The sequence below is a fragment of the Mesocricetus auratus genome, unplaced genomic scaffold, assembly GCF_017639785.1.
Source record: "Mesocricetus auratus isolate SY011 unplaced genomic scaffold, BCM_Maur_2.0 Super-Scaffold_100009, whole genome shotgun sequence".
NCBI lineage: Eukaryota > Metazoa > Chordata > Mammalia > Rodentia > Cricetidae > Mesocricetus > Mesocricetus auratus.
Window position 1 is genome coordinate 5,039,448 of NW_024429193.1, and position 23,378 is coordinate 5,062,825.

Sequence of the window (23,378 nt, forward strand, 5' to 3'; positions counted from 1 at the left end):
GGAATAATGTAACCCTTGGCACAGCCAACTCCATGTGGTACTTCACTGCTTACATTTTCCTGACATACACATGTTCAAATGTGTGTGTGCGAGACTGTATAGACTCTGCGTTAGTCTGCACTGTGGTTTGGCAGACAGGAAGGACTTGTTAAGAGGTGACCCTGACCTGTGCAATAAGTGGTAACCTCTGAACTGATTCAATTTCTTCCTTAGAGAGTCCTTGTGGTGAGGGGGAGTCCAGGGAAGATGTCCACTCCATGAAGGGCTTGCTGTGCAGTATGAGGACCCAAGTTATCTCCTCAACACCCACACAGAAAGCTGGCATGGTGGTCCACACCTCTAATCTCAAATGGGAAGGAGATGGAGACAGAGGGATGGGGAGCTTGCCAGCTGGGGAGTCTAGGGAAGCAGTGAAGCCCAGATTCAGGGAGACATTTGGTCTCAAAATGAACGTGGAGCCATGTCATCTCTGGCCTCCATACTAATGTGCACACATATGTTCATAAACACCCCACGTGCACACACATCATGCATACACATATGCATGCACATACACATAAACACATACACATGTGTTCATGCACACACACATAAAGACACACATGCATCCCCCCATATCATACACACACATATGCATGCACACACACACGTGCACACACACGTGCACACACGCATAAAGGCACACATGCACCCCACACACAGGTATCATACGCACATATGCATGCACACACACTCACATACATGCATACACACATACACACACACACGCACACATTCGCACACATGCACGCACACGCGCATACACACGGCCTGACATCTGCCGTGAGCAGTGAGCCCTTACTTGCTTCCTTCCTTGAGCAGGATGATGGCCACCCGGATCCGCCTCCTGAGGAAGATCAGCACAATGATGATGATGGCTTCAATGACGCACAAGATGATCACTGAACGAGAGAAGACGTCAGTCTGCAGTGCAAGTGAGCACCAGCAGCAAGCCTAGGCCTGAGTTTATCAGTGTTGCTGCTAATGACGACGCTTCGTGATATAGTCAGCGTCTCCCTCCACCAAAATGCCAGGGTTACAAACCCATTTCTCAACCCCTGCAAGAAGTGCTGCAAACAGGGAGCAGAACCTTTGTCGGATTTCAAGCCACCCCGTGAATTGGCTCCATTTCCCCCATGGAAACATCTCTCCTGCATCACAGATCTGGCAAAAGAGGCATGGAAGAAAGAAGGGAGGAAGGCCGCCTTTATTGATGTAAGGAACTACCAAAGGAGACGGTTTCTAAGATGACCACACTGCCCGTGGTGTCTGGCTCACCGTGCTTGCTGTCTGACTGGGCAGAGGCCTCACTGCTGCTCTCCCATTCTGCGAGACCCTTCCTGCCACAGAAACTATTAATAGAATGAAGGTGCAAATTCAACTAAATGTGGGCCGTAACTTCTTAGTATCAAAACGAGGGGACATAGCTCAGTTGGTAGGGTGCTTGCCCAGCAAGCCTGGTGCTCCAGGCTTGACCCCCAATGCCATGTAAACTGGGGACAGGACAGAGGACACACGGTGGAGGCGGAGGATCAGAAGGCCATGCATGTTCTAAACAGAGAAGCACGGAGGCCAGACCGGCCAGAGACCCTGTCTCAGAAAACAAAACCACAGCACAAAAAGAGAAGCCAGCTTAGTGTTGAACTGAGGTTTTATAACTGTCTTGCGCTGAAGTATGTAGAAATATTGTCCCTGTTGAAGTTGAATAAAATGCATTGTGAGGAATAAAATGCACATGTGTGAAAAAGGCTGTAATGTGAGGAGTCCTTGGGTCCTGTGTCGCTCCTATTATCTGGGGACTTTCCTAGACGCAAGTAAAGGTGAAAAGCCCCAGCATCTTTTTTCCTTCCTGGAGTGAGTGCACCAGTGCTACTTCCTTCTAGTAGATGCCTCGTCGCTTGCTCCATTTTTCTTATCTGATAGCCAAATCTGCTTTGAAAACGTCTTGGAGTCAAACCCTCTTGTTATACACCCCCCAATTCTAACACACACCTTTAAGTTACAACAGTGTTGGAAAACGCCAACAAGCCCTTAATGCTTTCAATGACTTGTCAGTGGTTGTAAGATGCAGTCAAGCTGTAGAGATGTCAAGATTCAGAGAGAAAATATGGTATTGCTAGCAACAGACCCCCAGGGAGTGTTAAACAAACTCCTGGGGGAGTTAGATGCCACACCCTTGATTGCTGGCCAGTTGTTTTGTTCATGGCGAGCACTTTCAGGGATGGAGTGCTCATTGCCTCCCTCAGGTGGCCTACCCACGATCCTGGTTTACACTGCATTTCAGGGAACCTCTGTGGAAATCAGGTAACCCAAGTCACAGGAGGGACTTGATAATGAGTGTTTGTATAGCCATGTCTTCTCTAGTTAAACAATGCAGTTGTTTATACAGGTGTAATCTTACTCTCTTAAAGCACAACTGTGGAGCATACTCCTAAAATCATTTTCCCTGAACAAACCTAAGACAATGAAATCACCAAAATTATTCTATATTCTGAATTCTATATTCTACATCAAAATTATCCTATGTTCTGGAACTGTGTTGTATGTTAGGTTTGCATAGTTACACACTGGAATGAAAATGGCTTACATTAGAGATTGTCCTTTGCATTCATACACTGTAACCTCTGCTTTTGAGTAAGGACGCACTACAGAAACATATTTGCTACAATGCAGGCACCATAACTGAAAGGGAGATGCAAGCCCGGGGCTGAGACTTACCCAAGGTCAGAAAGGGAACTAACAGCAAAAGCAGAAACTGAGCTGCTGCCTGTTCCAAGGCAGGGCTGATAAAATGGTCACTTTTAGATTTGTTAACTCTGCTTGCTTCCAGGGTTTTTCTGAAGCAATATACTTTAGCATGTTTGTCCTTCCTCCTGGACATTTTTCCCCCAACACAATCAGGTTTCAATCCATATCTGACAAATAGAGTGGGAACCTGAGACCCATTCCAGAAGAGACTGGTATCGCCAGGATTTTAAACATTTAAAAATGTTTGGAAGGTTATGTAGTTTCCTATAGGCACATATGTTAATTTTCCAGTGTCCGGTGCTGACCATCTCCATGGCATTTTTATGAGTGGTTCTTCAAAGACAGCTGAGGGTGGCCAGTGTGGGCATGTGTGTAGGACCCCCCTCCCCCGTGGCCTCAGGGTTCCAATGAATCCTGGACAACAGTGGTCTCCTTTGGGAAGGACCAGCAGTGGAATGTGGATGCCTGAGACTTGGGGAGTCACCCAAATTCAGAAAAAGTGAAGAAAGTGCGACTCCAGGTTTTTGTAGGTAAAAAAGAAAACCTACAAAATCCATAGTTAAAAATAATGAAAACAAAGGGAAGGTAAACTCTAAGAATTTGGCCTCTCCATCAGGCCCTATGTAAGGAGGAGAAGAGAACAATTGGGTTTACCAGATGGAATAATGTGGTGGAGACATGTACACTAAAGTCTGTTATGGGAACAGAGAAGACAGGCCACAAGCCCCTTTGCTTAAAATGCTTCACACTGGTAACCAAGTTGCAGTTTGCTCTTGACTTGGAACAGTGGCATGCATTCCAGATAAAACCTGGTCACAGAGAGATTATGATAACGGGGACATACTATTTCTTGGGGACATATTCTCACCTGTCCTTGAATATCCCAAGTTTCTTGGATGAAGTGGCAAAAAAAACCTTTGAAATTTATGGAGATGGGTCTCATTCTGGGAATAACTATGTAGGTATCAGGTAATGTCTAGATGCCTCTTTTTATACCCCTTACTGAGTTCCTCTTACACACACACATTTGTAAGGAGAGATATGAATGACAAGAAGGGGAAATTTCAAAACCAAAATTCAATGAAGAATTGTCAAAACCTAGATTCAATGAACATGAATCTCCAATTATAGAAACATAAGACCTAAGACATTTTTGAGATGATCTTGCTTTAGAAATCACTACCAACCTTAACTAATTCAATAGTTTGTTATTTCTCACAACTCCTACAATAGATTGAATGTTTTTATGAAAGTAAAATAATTATCTTGTCTTTTAAAGAAAGCTCACAAAAACAGTCATTTCTTCCTTTCTTAGATTAACATCAATCAAGTCCCCATAATCAAACCATTTTAAACTAAAGGCGAGTGGCCCAGTGTTCTTTTAAAGTAGTGTTATCTTAGACTGCACAATAAAATCACAACTTTCCAATTTGCAGCTCGTGGACATTTATAGTCATCGCCAAGTGATTGATGTGTTCAGCGGGACACATTGAACTCAAGCTTCCTCTTGGACAAACAAGGCTTCTTCACTGTTACCATTTTTAACAAAACTGACTCTTAAGATCAACTCACTCATTGAGAACCAAGTCTGCTACATTGTTATCATTTTAACAAAACTGACTCTTAAAGTCTACTCACTCATTGAGAACCAAGTCTGCTACACTGTTACCATTTTAACAAAACTGACTCTTAAAGTCTACTCACTCATTGAGAACCAAGTCTGTTTCAAGTGAAAGATCATGTTGATGGCAGTCTGAATCCCAATGTCGTATATCATGATGGCTGACTGTGGTTTGTGCTGAAGGCCAATGTATTCCACATAACAGTACCATATTCCTTGAAAGGAAGAGAAAAGAACCAATATCCAATGTTATTTTCTGAAGTAGAAGTAACATGCTTATCACACCTACCTACATAAAAATGATCGATATGGCCATTTCTACAGAGCTAGAGTCATGTTTGGCTGCAACCATCTAACCCTGCTACTCTGCTTGACAGAAATGCTTTCTGAATTTATGTGGCTTTCAATGCACTCCTGGCTTGTAGTAACCTTAGCATCCACCAACAGGACTGTTTTTTAAATATGCTATAGTACTGCAGGAAAACGTGCTGCCACCTCCTTATTTATACTCAGTACTAATTCATTATTTATTGGCTTGTTTATGTTGTATACCTCTATGAATCTTGAGAGCACTTTATATTGGATGCACTCGAATTTAGAATTAGTTTTGTTTTAGAGAATTGGGCTGGTTCTGCTCCTGATGGGTTTATTTCAAGTTCCACTTTGATATTATTCTAGCTACTATAGATTTCTTCTCATAACCACTAGTTCTTAAAATCAATCCTTCCACTTTTAAATGCTGTGTTTCCTTACACATTCTGCAAAGCTTGTAAATAACATACAGTTCCAACTTGCATGTGCACATTCTAATCTTATCTTTCTGTTCTGTTTTTAAGTTACATATATTCTCTCTGGTCTAGTTTGCTGCCATCTATTCTATTTTATAACCACTCTTAGAAGTTTACCGCATGCTGAGTAATCAGGTTCAAAGAGAATATTTAACGAGGAAATGCAAGGGCCATTGGTGATCAGTTCCATTCTGGTTATTTGTTCAATATCTTAATTACATGCACCATTTTCTTTTTGAGACCAGGTTTCTCTGTGTAGTCCTGACTGCCCTGGAACTCCCTCTGTAGACCAGGCTGGCCTTGGAAACTCAGAGATCCCCCTGCCTCTGCCTCCTGAGTGCTGGAATTAAAGGCGAGCCATCGCTGCCCAGCTAATGTTATTATTTTAGATGAATAAAGTTCGCTTCGCTTTACCTACTGTTTGCCAATTAACCTTCTCTGCTCACTCTCCTTCACGAGCCTCATGCCGCCACGAGGAATCGTCTTCCTTTCCTCTCTCTATTCCAGAATCAGGAAACACATCTGTCACACTCACAGCCGTCTTCACTGCTGCCTCCTCGGCCAGGGCTCACTGCCTCCTGACACACGGACTGCTGTAGTAAGCCTCCCAGCTAGTCTGATTGTTCCTGTCCTCGTCTTACTTAACACAGGGACCGCAGTCCTCATCATGTCCCCACCTCTCTTCTGCTCAGGAGCCCCCAGAGCCTGTCTACTTCACTCCAAGAGGAAAACAAGGCCTCCTCTGTGAATTCTGTGACGTCATCTCCTCACATTGCCCCCTGTACCCACCGGCTCAGCCTCCTGGCCGTTCCTCCAGCCTGTGATTTGCTCAGGGCCTTTGCTCAGGCTGCACCCGTGGCTAGAACTCTCCCTGGTCACCACTTCGTAACTGCATAGCTTCCCCTAGGTGTTTTCACACCTGCCTCCTCACAAAGACCTACCTTGGTGTTGGGGGCGTCACTGAGCATGGAGTGCTTGCCAGACAACAGCACTAACAAGAGCAACAACGACACCAACCCTATCTCCCGTAACACCGCAGTGTCCGTGCCTCACCCTGACGTATGCTGTGGTACTCTGTATTTTTCCTATAGCAACTGCCACCTTCAAACATGCAGTATACTTCACTGCAAGCCTGCAAAAAGCGAAGACCCTCATCTATCCGTCTACTGTTAGAAGTTAAGAGTCCAGCACAATGTGCGTCATTCTTGCTCAGTTGACAAATATGCACAAGTGACCATGTGATCTGGTGCGTTTCTCTTCCTGGATCTCTATCTTTCAACTATGACTGATGCGTATGACGTCATTCTTTCTGGTTCTTATTCCTTCTCTGTCTTACGCACACAACAGTATTTTTGTCACATTCTGCTGGGTTTAAATAATTCTTCGAGGTTCACTAATCTTTCAGTCTATTGGTTCTCTATTTTGGCATTTAATGTGTCAAATTTTTAAGTTGTGTGTGCAGACTGAAGGCTTTGTAGAGTTGGTTCTCTCCTATGCCTTCGTGCAGGATACAGGGACAGAACTCAGGTCGCTGGGCTTGTATAGCAAGTGAGCCATGTCACAATGCTTCCATTCAATTTTTAATCTGACCATTTTTTTTTTACTTTGGAAAGTTCCATTTGGTTCATCCTCACACCAACATCTCTGTTACTGTTTTCATTTTGTGATTCCATCCCTCGCTCAATAAACATTTTATACACACTTATTTTTGCATTTTTTCCTACAACTGGATTTATCGCACATTTCAATCCGACACTGATGGTTTCTGTCCATATCCGTATCTGACTCCTTCCTGTGATGTTGATTTTGAGTTGAGGGCAATTGCATAAATTGAGGGCGATTTCATTTATTAAAGGATTGGAATTTGCCCTGACAGCAGCCAGAGTGTGCTGCCAAACACAGACAGCATCTGGGTCTCTTTCAGGAGCCTAGGCTGACCATAGGAGGGTCATGAGGCTCCAGTGTGGTGAGGATCTTCCGTTATCCCCCCACACACACTTGCACAGTCTAGCTTGTTAATCCACTCACTGTGACATACCCGCATTATCCTATGCCCCAGTAAATTTGGTGCTATCAATAAGAATGTTTGCTTTTTTCCCCTCTTACTAAATAATCCGTTGTCCAAAACAGTCAGAGGCCAGCCACATCCAGTCGCATCGACTTACAGTTTCCAACCTAAATGGACAATTCCTGGCTGTGAATGGCTTCAAGCTTAATTGCCATTCAATTAATTGCTGGGTCAGCACTACCTAGGGAGTCGAGAGGAAACCGAGACGGATGGCTTTGTGTACAGCGTTCATCTCTCCATTTGCAGAGTCAAGGCTGCTGTACAGCCAGTCTCAGACAAGCCAGTCAAGTCAATGGCGGACTTTATTGCCCTTGCTGCCTCGATGGAAAAAGGAGAGACGGGATCATAACCTAGTCTCTCCCATGGAAGTCAGGTAGGACACACAGTCAGGAAGGGGTAGTAGTCCCCAAGCTCCTCCACCAGATCAGCCCCTGCTCACTGGGCTGTGCCCAGCAGGACATGAGAGCAAGTGGAGAATGCCGAGGAGGGGTGTGGACCGTCTACCAGAAGTTCTTTGAGTGTAATGACAACAGAAACGGAGCCGGCACTGACCATTTGCTGTGTCTGAACTCAGTTCCGACAGCCTGAGGGCCCACATCGCCTGTCTTCTGGGGCGCAGAGTCCATCACTGGACTGATGATCCAGATGTGGGAGCTGTTTCCTGACATTGCAAATTGTGTCTTCCACAGTTACTCAGCTGTACAGTGTGCAGCTGGGTTATAGCCAAGGCGAGGTGCTGAGCATGAACCGGCTCACAGACTCACTATGCAATGCGTGCGAGCCTGCTTAAGTGGCAGAAACAGGAGCTGGTTATGTTTTGGTGTCTACTGCCAGAAAAACTGTGTTGCCGATGATCCAAATTGTGTTCTGGGGGTTAAAATCATTCTTTTGGATACAAATTTCTCTATATCGTCCTGTTTGCTGCTCTGAAGGCCAAAAGTAAACACCCATAATGTTCTACAACCCAGTGGGAGGCACTTGAATTCCTTTACTTGGTGCTCACATCAGGCCTGATGTATACAGCTTTTGGTGAGATTGAATTGAACTCTTCATCCAATGAGTGTGATTCAGTGTGTAACCCTGGTCACTGATTGATGGACATGTAACAGGGCTGAGGTGTGTGTGTGTGTGTGTGTGTTGGGGGGACAAACTGTTTGAAATGTTTTCATTAATGTAAAAGGATCTTTTCTATTCCTCCCTATCCCTACCAGGCCCCAAGACCAAAGGCTGCTAGAGAAAGGAGTAGATTTTTCTTATGGGACTTTTCTCAAAATAATGATAGAAAGAGTTATGGAGAAGACATATGTGAAATTAAATAAATGTTGTAAAGTTGACGATCCAAACTAATTAAGCCTGAAGCAAGTAAATGGGTTCCGATAATTGCTAATGATGAGGAAACATTATTCTGATATTTGGCAAGTTTAAGAGTTGTGTTACCTACCATATCCTATAATTCCAAGCACACCAAACATGAAGACCCAGAAGAGGAATCCGGCTGTGAACCTCAGGAGCATCAAAAAAATCCAACTCAGTGCCATGGCAACGGTCAGGCCACTGGAGGGAAAAAAACCCACAACAGTCAGGTGTGCTAAGTGCGGCATAACCCCAACATCATAAGAGCCTCTTCTGCTTGAAACCATTCCCGAAAATACACTACTTTACCTGGCTGGAGTAGCACACATGATTTGAGAAGTATAAGCAATGGTTTTCTTTAAGAATCTCACATGAAAGAGGAACGTGGAGAACCAGTGAGCACTATTACGCCTGAAACACCTTGTGTGTCTCCAGAAACCAGACCATCACAGCCTATCCAAGGAAATGTGCAGTTCCCCCAGCTCACGGCTTTGACCTGTCTATAACACTTTCCAAATTGCACCTTTTTTTCCCTCTACACCCTTCTACTTAGTGCTAAATTATAAGAACAAGTCCGTGGCGAAACTGTGATAACCGGGCGACTAAGGGAGATGTCCCAGAACACTGTTGTTTGGAAGTAACAGAATGGACTTAGTGTGGAAAAATTTTGGAGCAAGAAGGCTAAAAATAAGGGAGGGAGGGGCTTAGGGTCCAGGGATGGAAGGGGTACAGAGAGGACAGACAACTGGTCACACAGTTCCTGAACTTGAGACTTTGTAGTCACTGTCACACGCAAATTATTTTGATCCCATGCAACATCTATTCGGGGTCCCAAGAGATCTGGGTACATGACCTGCAGGCAAGATTAGCCTCCTGGCTATGCGGCTTTTTACCTACCAATCCTAGAGACCGAATATTTTCTCTCTGCTTTAGTTTCTCGCAGGAGCCTGGCTGGGGTACTAGAGGAGGGTATCCACCCCAGCCCCATCCAGGTTAAGGTCAGAATGGAGTCTTCTGGCACAATCTCCTCAAAGAGAATTCACTAGTACTAGAAAGTTGACCCAGTCTCCTAATTAATTCATGGCATTCGGGATGAAATCTGCAAGTTGCCAGTCAGCATCAGACAGGGTCTGCTGTCTTAAGCGGGATATAGTCTCAGATGCCATCTTTTAAGGGACCCTGCATAACACCTGTCACTGGAGAGATGACTGTGGTGTTGAAGTTCCTTCCCTGGTGGAGAAGGAAATTAAAAAACCTTTCTCTTGAAATTGTAGAAACGTTAATGATTAAAGTTTAAACATGGCTGAAGGATTACTCTACTGCATGACCCAAAGGGAATATTTAAAACAGTATTTATGAAAGATTTTGGAGCAGGAAGACTAGATAAGGGGAGGGAGGGGCTTAGGGCCCAGGGATGGGAGGGGTACAGAGAGGACACAGGTTTAGTGTGTATTGGGTGAGTTGTGTCCAAGGAAGAGTGGACAAAAACTAAGGGAACAAGAATTAAAGAAATTGCCTAGTGACATTTGTTTGTGACAGTGGGAAAGCCCGTTTAACTACTGCCAACTGCAGGTTGCAACCTCGGCTGTGGGGTTATTACAGGCAGACCAGTGAATCAGTAAAACCTCACAAAAAAGTAACTCGCTCTAAACTTATAAAAAACTATTTTTTAGTGTTCCACTCACAATATAGTGCTAAACTTAGCAGATTCACTGTGCTTAGTTAGAGACATGGTATCTAGCTTGTTCCACTCTTACTTCTATAACTGCCTCTGAACTCACATTTCTGTGCATCTACTATGTTTTAAGAGCTATACTGTGAGATAGAGAGAGATAATGATAAGTTGGCACAGTCATCATGCTAAGGAGTTGATAGTTTAGCTGGGTATGGAAGTCCACACCACTAATACCAGCATGTGATGAAGATAAGGAGTTCAAGGTCAACCTTCTCGGCTACTTAGTTCAAGGCCAACCTTGGATACTGAAGAACAGAAGACACAGTCTCAAAAAAAAAAAAAAGGAAAAAAAGAACAAGAGTTGTCAGTTTATTGGAGGTAAGAACCAGGCAAATAAAATATAACATGAAAGATGTTGTGTAGACGTTAAGTAGCTATGTGTACATAGTTGTGTGTGAACATAAACAATGGGTAGGAGAAATGGGGGGAAGTTGTTTATCTATGGAAAATAAAAGGAGTTTTGTAAGTGTCACCAAAAAGTCAGGGAAATGAAACCATGCCCACCTCTGTGACATGTGGAAAGCGGATACAGGACCACGGACACTGCTGCAGGGACTTGGTATGCACTACTAGTAAATTAATATTTGACTTGAAACTTATGTTCTTACGGGCATATTTTCAAGTGTTCCTGCCCTGTCTTTACCTCCATGTGAAAAGGAAAATGATCCTGAGGCCTGAGTTCACTTTTCACCCTTTAATAAGAACAAGGGAGTTGAAGAGTCTACAAAGGTTATCAGAAAGCATCTAGAGAAGACACGCACAGTCTCACTCACATGAGAATCCATTTCCACGTAGTCGTATAGTCTTCAAACACCTTCAGCCCGATTGTCCTGGCATCAAGGATTTTACCAATGCCGCTGCATTCAGTGAAGGAAAAGTCAATTAATTTTGGTTAATATTAGAAGAAAAAATTCTTATGATAAAAAGATTTTTGCAAGATTCTATTCAAGGCATGCTTCTAGACAATGTCTGCTGCAGTGACTCTCTCACTAGTCACAACAACCTAGCAAATGTCTTTTCAGGAAGCCCCGAAAATGTACCTGTAGTCCCACATACATAGGAGCTGGCCCTGAGAAACAGGGCTGGATTCTTATATTCTTGGTTGTGAGCCTAGCCTTTAACGGCTGAGCCATCTCTCCCGCCCCAGGGCTGGATTCTTACACAAAGCATACCACCTGCCCCGAGTATTGCAGAAGTTCCCCTGTAGGAGGTAAATTCTAGATCTGCCCACATATGTGATCCCAATCCCTCTCCCCGCATCTCTGTCATGTGGTGGAATCATGTATGCACAGATTGTTGTGTCTAACGTGATGGGTGGCCAAGGTGAACACACAGAATGTGGTGCTGTCAAATCTTCCCTGCCAGCCCCCATCACAGCATGTCCCTCTTCTGAAGGAACCACGACCCTACTACTGTGCTATGCTGTGCTATGCATATGCATTGCAGAACGATTGATTTTTGTTCTGTGTCTTGTGTCCTTGGCATCACACGCGCGCGATCACTGTTTGGCAGGTTTCCACACAGCTTCATATTCCTGAGGTTCACTCACATCGCTATTAAATTCTAAATATGGGGGGGCGGGGAGTGCTGTGCCCCCATCCCTGTCTATGCCTTTCAGAAAGGGAGAAATCCTTTTTCAGGACCCCTTTCACTTTGCTTTTAAGCTCTGCAAGCGAGCCATGAAAGGGAAATGTCTGTGCCTGGGCGCCCGCGCACGGGCGCAAATCCAAGGAAATGGGTGTTTCCCGACGGTCTAGGCTACTGTGTGCCACATGTACCCAAACAAACAGCGGCGGGGGCAGGGGGGACTGATGTGTAGAACCTGGACTGGCACCAGCACCTTTCTTCACCCCAGATCTTCGCGTTTACCCAGTAAGGTTTAACCGCTCTGAAAGAACGCCCTTCTTTCCTAATCCAGAGGGACACGTGTACTTCATCATACTACATGAGCGACTTCCCCGTGACTCCGAGCGGTGCCTTAACATGTTACACGCCAGCAGAATGCATCAAACCAACACAGGAACGTGAGCATACTTCGCAGCCTCCCTGAGCTCTATGATGTTTCTGCTCTTCCCGCTTCCGTCGTCAAATTGCATCCTACTTCCTACTATTAAAGTCCTGTTGATGGTTGAGAAGTCGGGCAGGCACCTCTGCAGGACTGTAAAAGAGAATGCATTACACATAAAGCACCCTTTCACTAGTCTATCTTTTAAAAAAAAACCTTCTGTTACCCACAGCCAGGCTCTCGCTGGGCATGGCGTGTGCCCAGGGCAGATAGATAGCTAATCACCCTTTACTGACACCTACGGCACCTTTTTGCTGGCTGTGAGACTGAAACGGGAACAGCATCACAATGTAGAGTCACATCCCAACCTATCGTGGGTGGTTTTTTTTTTTTTTCACATGAAAGTCTCATCATATGTATACAGGCGAAGTGACTCCTATCACATAAGCTGAACATGCTTGGACGGAAAAGCAGCTGCTTGCACGCACGGTGGGGGGAGTTTAGGGCTGTCACTTAACGGGTTTTTGGATGGGGGAAGGGATGCTGCTTGCTGAGTGTGGTACAGTGCCCGTGTGAAGCCCCGGGTTCGGTCCTGAACACCACCAGATGGAGTGGGTGGTGCACACGTGTGATCCCAGCACTTGGGGAGCACAGCAGGTAGGAGGACCTGAAGTTCAGGGTCGCTCTTAGCTATGTACGATCAGCCTGGGATAGGCGAGCGCCTGTTTTGAGAATATTGTTAAGTATTCCTCGGTGGCACCTTGGAAACTAGGGTTTAGTAAATGATCCCTGGAGGAATAAGAACCAGCTCAGGCCTCAAGGTCCTGTGGAGACGGGACTTCTGGTGACGAATTCTTAGTGAGTTGCCTCCTTGCCAGCAATGTTACCTCCGTGTTGTTGAAGGACGGAAACTACCGATGGAGGGCCACGGTGGCTGACATAATTTCCCAGAAGAGTTAAATCGTTGCTCAGTCTCCTCCTGTGGCTTCTGTTTTGGTCACATGGAGTCCTAGCCTCTACGAACACACTAACTTTTAATGACGTGCCGCAGTTGCTGGGTACCAAATGGACTCTAGGATATGTCAGCCCCAGTTTAAAACAAATAAGTGAGAGAAACCAGAAGTGGATAGAAAATTTTCATATTTTCTTTCTTGTAAGTAGTAGCACTAATTTATATGTAGAGCTTGGACCTGAAAACGTTGAAGCCATTGGAACAGGGAACCAGCTTCCTTGTGTAGCTTTTCGGTTTTCCTTGTCTCTGTCTGCCCTTCCCCATCTCTCAAAGTCTGACGGCAAAGCTGATTTCTTTCATGACCTCCTCCTTCTGGGGCAGGTCTGAGGTATCAGTCTCTATCACCCCTTTCTGCTCACCCTCAGTCCCGTCAGATCCTTGCTTCCCCTCCCCCTACTCCCCAGCTGACTTCATCCTACTCCTTCCCCAGTGGGGTGCTAGCACACAGTAGGGCTCAGTTGGCACACAGTTGGGCTCGGTTATTTCTTTTCTCTTATTCTTTCTAGTATTTTTTTTTACATCCTAGGTGTAAATTTTCACTTTCGCTGGCCTTATTCTACATATTATTTCTGGTAATCGCTTCCAATCTGTCAGGGCCCATTAATTCATATGCTCAGTGTATATTTGGAAAATACAAAAAAAAACTATGAGGAAAAGTTGCAATATGATACCTGCGGTGAGCCATGAGACTCTGCTGCCCGGTTTCCCAGGTTCCTTCCCATCTTTCTCCTACATCTCTCCCTTTTTGAAAGCCAAAAGAATACAGGAAATAGGATTCTTTTTTTTCCCTCCTCTCACATAATCTTACTTTGTCTGCTTTTACACACAACTTAGGGACTGCGTCTTATTAGTTGTACACTATGCCACTTAGGGGCTTACTTGATCCTCTGTTAAGAAGAGCAAGTCGATTGTAATGTTGATCTCACTTCGTTTTTATTACACTATGAGAGATTATGGATTATACATTTTATATCACCAATGAATATTTTATTTTATAATATTTTTATTTAGAAACAATCTTATTTTACATACCAATTGCCCCTGTTCTTCTCCCACCCATCCTTCCATGCCCCCCAAGGATAGTGAGGCCTTCCATGGGGGATCATCAAAGTCTGTCACATCATTTGGGGGAGGACCTAGGCCCTCCTCTGTGTATCTGGGCTGAAATATTATCCTTCCGTGGAGAATAGGCTCCCAAAGTCCATTCGTGCACCAGGGATAAACACTGACTCCACAGTTAGAGGACACATAGTCTTCCCAGGCCTCCTAGCTGGTACCCACATTCAGAAGGCTTGGTTCAGTCCAATGCTGATTCCCCAGCTTTACAACTGGGGTCCATGGCTCTCACTAGGTCAGGTCAGCTGGTTCTGTGGGTTTCTCCAGCATGGTCTTGATTGCTTTGCTCATCCCCCCTCCCTCTCTATAACTAGATTCCAGGAGTTCAACTCAGTGCTTAGCTGTGGGTGTCTGCTTCTGCTTCCATCAGCTACTGTATGAAGGCTCTAGGATGGCATTTAAGGTAGTCATCAATCTCACTATAGGGGAAGGGTACCAAAGGCGGCCTCTCCACCGCTGCCTAGATTCTAAGTTGGGGTCATCTTTGTGGATCTCTGAACATTTCCCTACTGCCATATTTCTCTTTACACCTATACTGGCTCCCTCTAATAAGGTATCTCTTTTCTTGCCTTCCTCAATTCCTCCCGTTTCAGTCTTCCTGATCCCTCCTGTTCTCCTCGTCCCCTCTTCTTCTCCTCTTCCCCTCTTGCTCCCTCCCACCCCATGCTCCCAATTTGCTTAGGAGATCTTATCCCTTTCCCTTTCTCCAGGGGACCATGTATGTCTATCTTGGGGGTCTTCCTTGTTTTCCTAGCTTCTCTGGCAGTGTGTGGTAATCCTTTGGTCTATGTCTAATATCCATATATGAGTGAGTACATACCATGTTTCTCTTTTTGTGACTGGGTTACCTCACTCAGGATGGTTTCTTCTATTGCCATCCATTTGCCTGTGAATTTCAAGATCCCATTTTTTTCCTCTGAGTAATACTCTATTGTATAGATGCACCAAGTTTTCTCCATTCATTCTTCAGTTAAGGGGCATCTAGGTTGCTTCCAGGTTGTGGCTATTACAAATAATGCTGCTATGAACATAGTGGAACAGACATCCTTGTGGTATGAATGTGTATCCAGCCCAAGAGTGGAACTGCTGGATCTTGAGGTATACTGATTCCCATTTTCCTGAGGAATCTCCATACTTATTTCCAAGGTGACTGTACAAGTTTGCACTCCCACCAGCAGTGGAGGAGTGTTCCCCTTTCTCCACATCCTCTCCAGCACAGACTGTCATTGGTGTTTTGGATTTTAGCCATTCTGACAGGAGTGAGATGGTATCTCAGAGTTGTTTTGATTTGCATTTCCCTGATGGCTAAGGATGTTGAGCACTTTCTTAAGTGTCTCTCAGCCATTTTAGATTCCTCTATTGAGAATTCTCTATTTAGTTCTGTACCCCAGTTTTTAATTGGGTCCTTTGGTGTTTTGGATACTTGCTTCTTGAGTTCTTTGTAAATTTTGGAGGTTAGTCCTCTGCCAGATGTGGGGTTGATGAATATCTTTTCCCATCCTGTGGGTAGCATTTTGTCTTGTTTACTGTGTCCTTTGTCTTGCAGAAGCTTCTCAGTTTTAGGAGGTCACTGAGATAAACAATTAATAAATGGGACCCCCTTTGTATATTTTAAAACATATGATCTAACCAAAATCTAACTGTGAGGGCAGCTACTTTCCCTTTTCCCATGAGAAGTTTCCATGCTGTCCTAGGCCACAGACAGCTAGAACCCCATTGGGACTTCCTGGTGATCACCATTTCTCACATAGTAGGAAGCTGGCAGCTCAGTCTCGGGGTCTTTAATGAACCAGCAGCGAAAGATGAGGGGAACGCCGGACAGGTGGGTTTTTGTGGCAGCTCATTCACCATATTTGACTTCCTCCTTAGCTTGGTGCCCAGTGTGTCTTCTGCCTTAGTAGAACCATGCACTCATTATGGAAGGAACCGAGGAACAGAATACAGGAGAAGGAGCCACGTTTCCTCTGCCTCCCCACACCCGCTGGCAAGCAACTCAGTAGTTTTCAGTATTGTTTTTCCTGACCTTTTTCCCTTAAATAATTTCTGGGATTCATTTTGATTTATATGTGCTTGGCACTGTGCCTACAACAGTTTGCATGGGTAGGGGTGCGCTTTGCTCCTCATTTACTGGTTCTAAGATAGCTCCTCTCGCAGCCAGGCTGTATTATTTCAGGGTCCGCTTGCCCTTGGGTGTTGCGACCTCTCCATTCTCTCCGACCCCCCCACTACCACCTGTGATCTCTGACTTCTGTGTTAATCGCCCTCTGCCTTACCCTGAATGAACACTTGGAAATCTTCACATAAAGCTTTTTTTTCTCCCTATGTAATTAGAATTGCAGCCTCCAGAGAAGAATGTGAGTGGTTATTTCAGTTTTTTTTCTAGACACCCCATCAGTTTATGCTTAAACAGCAAAGAAATAAAAATGCATATGCATCAAAGAAGCATAGAAGAATTTCAGGCATCAAATTACGCATGCAAGATATGCAGCTTAGAAATTACTTCTTGGGCAACTTCCGATGTTTTCGGCTGACCTCAGGGATAGGTGTGCCTGCGTGACTGTGTGTGCTGTAAATGCTTGTAGGGATACACAGGATTACACTTGGGGGGGGTGCGGGCTTCTTAAAATCGATCCTATTGCTTCCTAATGTGCCTATGTAGCACAGCCCCAAACCCCACAGAGCTCTGGTGGGAATGCCCCACATGGAGTGAGGACCGATGTGGCCAGAGACATCGCTCCTCCCTAACTCCGGGCTCTCAGGACAGGACTGGACATTTCTCAGCCTCAGCTTATCAGCTGAAGAAACTCATTTAAATCACATTTTGGTGGAGTCTGTGTTTCAGAGTTAAGATCATTGCCACTTACAAGGTCTGCTTGGATAGACTGCTGGGGGACAGTCGCCGCGGGACAGAAGATCTGAGAGAGACTGAAAGGGAAGGGGGGGGGCATGTTAACACTTCGGAGCCAGCAACAACCACTTTCACTCTTGATGTCCAAATCTTGAGCTTGAAATCTTAGTTCCACATCTCATTTTCCCAAAACTGTTCCCCCCCCACCAGTAATGATAATATTATCACATGCAAATTATTTTTGGGAAAAATCCCTCCAAATGCTCTAAATGAATCAACAGAGATTAAACAAAACAAAACAAAATCTTACAAAAGCAAGGCACACATGTGAAGAGATCATACTCAATCTCTGACCCTCCCGTGTTTGTCAAACCTAGGAAAGAGTGGGCTTAGACATTTCTATTGCATTGCTTTGGTGTGTGTGTATGTGTGTGTGTGTGTGTGTGTGTGTGTGTGTGTGTGTGTGTGTACACCACGCATACTAAGGGACACATGTGGAGGTCCCATTGCCAGACTCAGTTTTCTTCTTCTGTCATTTTAGCATCAGTGTTGGGGGTTGAATTCAGACCAGGCCAGCACCTATTCAGCTAAACCACCTACCAGTATGGTTTTGTAATGATGACTCTAGGTGACAGAAAATTCTAGCTCTTATCACCAAACCCATCCAGATACAGCCATCTGTCAATTGGAGCTAAGCACACTTTACAGTCTTTCCCACCTGACACATCACGCGTGGTGTTTCTTCATCTACACGGTGTATACCATGAACACTCCGTGTCTTGATGAGTGTCTACGCAGTGATACACCACGGACGGTATCCCTGTGAGCTTGTGTGCTATTGGAACAGCACCACTAATGTTTGTTTTCTAGATCTGGACAATTTGTTTTCCCAGTAGTGAACTAGGATGTTCCTTCCAGGCGTGAGCTCGGCGAGTGCACACACCTTTGCAGGACTGGCCGTGGCCTTGCAGAACTGGCGATAGTATTCCCACTGGGTTTTGTCTTTTTTGTTCAAAAACCGCATTTCCAAGTAGGTTAGGAATTTCTCCGGGCACCTGGAGACGCAGATCTGTGGAACAGAGAAGCATAGTGACAGGATGAATGGGGATCATGCCTCCAGGGTTGGGCTCCCCTCCAGTATGAAGAGTAAAACATCGTTTTTCACCTATGTGACTTAAATCACACTTCTAGTTTTACTGTACAAAATTAAACTGAGTATTGGACGGTGCCGACCTGCACGTCTTGCTTTCTTGGTCTGGTGCTAAGACAAGATATTGAACAGTAACGGCACTTCATTATTCTTTGATTTTCACATCGGCAGATAGCGTGTCCGAGACCACGGTCGCATCACTAAGCCAAGCATTTCTGTGGCTTTCCTTTCCCGCCCCTCCCACACAGTTGCCTCTGTCCCCGCCCCACTCCCCTGTTATTGTCCCATTCCGTGTCCCATGTAACCTTTTTCCCGCCTTCCATCCCTCCTTGTCACCTAAGACCACCAGCCCCTCCAGGGACACAAAATGCTAAGTGAGGCGACCTAGACAAATTAGACAAAGCCAGCATGTTCTTTCTCGTACGTAAATTCTGGCCTGCGATATGCAAAGTTAAAAAAAAAAAGCTCTAGATGGATTTGTTATTTTTTAACTTGATTGTCGAGATAAATGTAGACCCACAAGGAGTTGTGGGAAACAGGAGTTTCTATGCGCTCATCACTCAGACGCCCCGGGCAGTAATACTTTGCATAACTCTAAGGTAATGTTTACATCCACTCACTTGGTTTAGACTGAGCTGATTTCTATGTCCATTCAGTGTGTGCCTGTGGGGGACGGTTCTATGTGCCCATTCGGTGACTCCTACTGCAGAACAATGATGATTTTCTTAAAGCCCCTTTAAAGGCTTTTATTTTCATTGTCTGTGGTGCATATGTGGGAGCAAGCCACAGGTGCAGAGACATGCAGGTGGGAGATAGGACCAGAAGAGGACAGGGGGCGGGTCCCCGGGGCTGGAGTTAGAGGAGGTTGAGAGTCACCCCAGCAAAGGGTGCTGAGGAACTGAACCCAGGTCCTCTGCAAGAGCAGTGAGTGCTATCCACCACCTCTCCATCTATCCACCATCTCTCCATCTATCTACCATTTCCCCATCTCTCCATCTCCCCATCTATCCATCTCTCCTTCTCTCCTTCTATCCATCTCTCCATCTATTCATCTCTCTATCTATCCATCTGTTCATCTCTCCATCTCTCCAACTCTCCATCTCTCTATCTCTCCATCTCTCCACCACCTCCCCATCTCCCCATCTTTCCATCTATCCATCTATCCACCATCTCTCCATCTCTCCATCTATCCACCATCTCCTCTCCATCTCTGTCACGGCTCCTTTTTAAATATAGATATTTCCTTGTGATTGTCTGTAGTAATAGGCAGGAGTGTAATTCAAGATTACTTTTGCAGTCTGTGTATATTCTCGGTTAGAGAGTCTTGCTTGGGTTTCTCCCTGAATAAAAGGGCTTTGAAGTTTTGTGATGCCTATTAATGTGCCTGGGAGGTTTGCATCAGTGTGTCCGTGAGTTTCCCATAATTAAGACTTTGTCACCGAAAGAAATAAGTGAGATCCGGATATCTGCCATGATTAATCACCGGTGAAGCCTCTTTATCAACGCCGTCTAGACAGGGGCCAGAGGGGTCGCCTGCAATTATTTGACAGTAATGGACTTGGGTTGTGTCAGTGGCAGACCGAGTTACTGTGGTCATTCACAGAGCCAAGACAAAGTGACAGCAAGACCATAAAAAGATGGTTGAAACGGGGGAGCTGCCAGTCTGCTGGTTTTGCTTCTGCTTACGATCTTTTGTCTTTCATTTGTTTTAATTAGCTTATTTTTATTTTACGTGCACTGGCGTTTTGCCTGCCTGTATGCCTGTGTGGGGGTGTTGGATCCCCTGAAACTGGAGTTACAGACAGTTGTGAGCTGCCACATGAGTGCTGGGAATCGAACCCAGGTCCCCTGGAAGAGCAACCAGTGCTCTTAACCACTGAGCCATCCCTCCAGCCCCTGCTTATGACTCACGCACATGTGCACTTCCTGCCTCTCTCCGCCCACCCTTCTCTGCCTCTCTCTGTCTCTGTCTCTCTCGGTCTCTCTCTCTCTCACACACACTTATATACTTCTAGAGGGAGCACTGGAGGTCCCACAGTTAAAGAGCTGTATACAAACACTGACAACATCCAACATGTCCACGTGTTTCCTAAGAAGGTCAAAGTCATTGTCACGGTGAAGGGGAAGAGTTCACTCTGATTGCAGCCAAGCTGAATACATGTTGCATATATTAGTAGATGCCCAGAGGCGTGTCAGTTTTGGCTCTTTGCTCATAGGACGGTGAAAGACTCAAGACGGACGCATTTGGGCACATTTATAAAAGTGAGGACTCAAAGGGTTAATGCCTCATTGAGCTTTATAAAATGCGAGGCTGCAGGGCGGTGGTGGCGCACACCTTTAATCCCAGCACTCAGGAGGCAGAGGCAGGCGGATCTCTGTGAGTTCGAGGCCAGGCTGGACCGATAGTCTCCAAAACAATACAGAGAAACCCTGTCTCGTAAAACCAAAATAAATAAATAAATAAATAAATAAATAAATAAATAAATAAATAAATAAAATGCGAGGCTTCTGGGACCCCAGGAATTCTACACTTACACATACGTGTGCATGCGTGCTACACATACAAGCGGGTGCATGTACAACACATAAAAGAAGGCAACTAAAATGGAAAAAAACCAGTTGTTTGTCAAGAGAACCACGTCAAACTCCATTCTGAACGTAGACCATCTGTTTAAACCGAAACCACAGCAACTGCTCTTTCTTCTTTCCCTCCCTGGGACCAATGTGTTCACTTCCAAGGGGATGCTGATGAGAAGCAATCCCCATGCAATTAGCCAGAGAAGACGGTCACACTGAGGCCGGGCACCCTAACTGATCCTGGTATGCCCTTCAGGGGCTGGTGACACGAGTCTGGACCATGCCACCAGTTGATAAAAACACGTCGCGCAGCACAGAACAGAGCTCTGGTCTATAGAGACACCGTTTCGGGGCTGGGTAACGCAGGATGCAAAGCCTCAGTTGCAGCATGTCCCACCAAGCTACGGCCGCTGTGGATTCCACGGGGCACTCTCAGCATCAGCCTTTGCCGCCGTTGTTGGGTCATCAACTCCGGGGAGGGGGGGGTTGACACGATGTAAACAGGAATTATTAAACTTGCACTGTATTTGCTGTGCATATTTCCCACATGATCTAGGAAACCCCTTGCACAAATAATAAAGCACGCCATTTCTGTTTTACCATAGGGACCTTGGTCTGTGTGGTATAGCGGAAGGAGTAGGAAGACGGTCATTTACTCATTCACTAATTCCTTCATTCTATAGATATGCACTGATCATCTGCTCTGGGGGTTTGAAGACAACACAAACACAGCAGGAAAATATAACAGATGAGAGTCCTTACCCCCAAGGTGCTTACCTCTTGATACAGGGAGAAATCAATGAAACGTTTGTCCTAAGACAGGAATAATTGTTACTGAAGGCTAGAAAAGAGGCGAGAGAGTGGGGGGGGGTGCAGTCGCACTTTTGAGTGAGAGGTCTTGGGCTTCTCTGTGGGTAAACTCCCTTCACGCAGCATGGGGACTTGAGTCTGGACCTGGAGCACCGCGTGAAAAGCCGGGTGCAGCATCAGGCCCCTGGTCCCAGGCCTTCCTTGGGGACTGAACCGGAGGATCACTGGCAGCCTTTACCTGGCCAGCCTAGCTGAATCCATGAGCTTTGGGTGCAGTGAGAAGCCCTGTCTCACAAAATAAAGTTGAGAGAAACAGAGGACCCTCCAAGTAAGTCAGCCGCTGGTCCCATAGTCACGCACCTGCACACGTGAGCACGCATGATCTCACTAAAAAGACAACAGTCAGAGAAAGATTTGCCTACGGTGGCCGACTCACGGGGCCACCTGGAAGAAGAGGGCTCGGAAAAAGAGGAGAAAATGAAGACCAGCAGCAGGAGCCTGCGGTGTCCTTCAAAGAAAGCAGATGTCCAAGCACAGTGCTAGGCGCATTCCGGTTCACATTGTGCCTTGTGTGGGCTTGTTTATTTATTTAACCTTACAGATCTTTCTGCTTAGAGGGGAATGAGGGAGTATCCTCCAGAGTGTCACAGGTTACAGAGCTCAGGGAAGCTAGCAATAGCTCTGGATACACAGAGAACAGAAGCGTCTAAAGCCAGCGTGGCAGGTAATTGGCCAGGGGCTCCGCCAGCAAGCAATTCCAGCCCGTTTGATAGGAATGACCAGAAACCTCAGCTACCACCACCATCCTCCCACAGATCCCATCAGGGAGAGGGGCTGAACGTCTCAAGACTTTTTATACTATTATATTTTTAGTACTGTTTTAACGTCATTAAATATTTGTGTTTATTCCCCTCCTTACTTTTATCCAATTTTATTTACACATTTTCTCTAGTTTATAGTTGTTTATCTCCTGCCCCAGGCTTCTCCCCATCACACACTCTTTCTCTTCTTATATTTAACTTTGAATTCCCCTTTCTCCTTCCTCATCACCATCCTTTAATTCATTCATCTGCTATCATCTAACCTCGGCTGATTTCAACCTCACATGTTTTCTCCATTGTTTTATGTTATTTTCCTCTCTATGCATATCGGTAGCATAGTGATAGGCATCGCTTAGTTTAATCGGAGCTCTTTCTGCATCTGGTTTCTCCTGCCATGGCTTGTTTTCTCCCGGCACAACCTCAGATCCAGCCCTTCCAGAGAAGGCTGCTTTCTCAGGAGACCCCTAACAACTAGGAAGAGGCGCACATCTCAACAGACACGCAAACCCAGGTATAGAAGAAACAGAATCCTTGACAAAAAACAAGGTAATATGGCTCTTCCAGACATCCGCCACTCCTCAATGAATGGATCCAAAGATACAGAAATGATTGGGACACCAGGCAAGGACCTCCGGGCTGCGGTTACTGACAAGGGCAGACGGTTACATCCCCGAAGTTCCCTAGTGG

At 45.4% G+C, this 23,378-nt stretch overlaps 1 protein-coding gene across 7 annotated transcripts in view; it reads right to left on the reverse strand.

Annotated features, from left to right (window-relative positions):
* Positions 1 to 23,378, reverse strand: part of Slc44a5 (solute carrier family 44 member 5) — a 288,547-nt gene that overhangs the window by 15,621 nt on the left and 249,548 nt on the right. For all 7 annotated transcript variants that reach the window (XM_040751569.1, XM_040751567.1, XM_040751568.1 and 4 more), the window contains 7 exons: positions 18,277 to 18,402; positions 17,350 to 17,410; positions 12,387 to 12,510; positions 11,126 to 11,209; positions 8,706 to 8,818; positions 4,492 to 4,623; positions 842 to 941 (listed from right to left, as the gene is read on the reverse strand). In XM_040751569.1, coding sequence (XP_040607503.1) covers positions 842 to 941; positions 4,492 to 4,623; positions 8,706 to 8,818; positions 11,126 to 11,209; positions 12,387 to 12,510; positions 17,350 to 17,410; positions 18,277 to 18,402 — 740 coding nt within the window. The remainder of the gene's footprint in view (positions 1 to 841; positions 942 to 4,491; positions 4,624 to 8,705; positions 8,819 to 11,125; positions 11,210 to 12,386; positions 12,511 to 17,349; positions 17,411 to 18,276; positions 18,403 to 23,378) is intronic.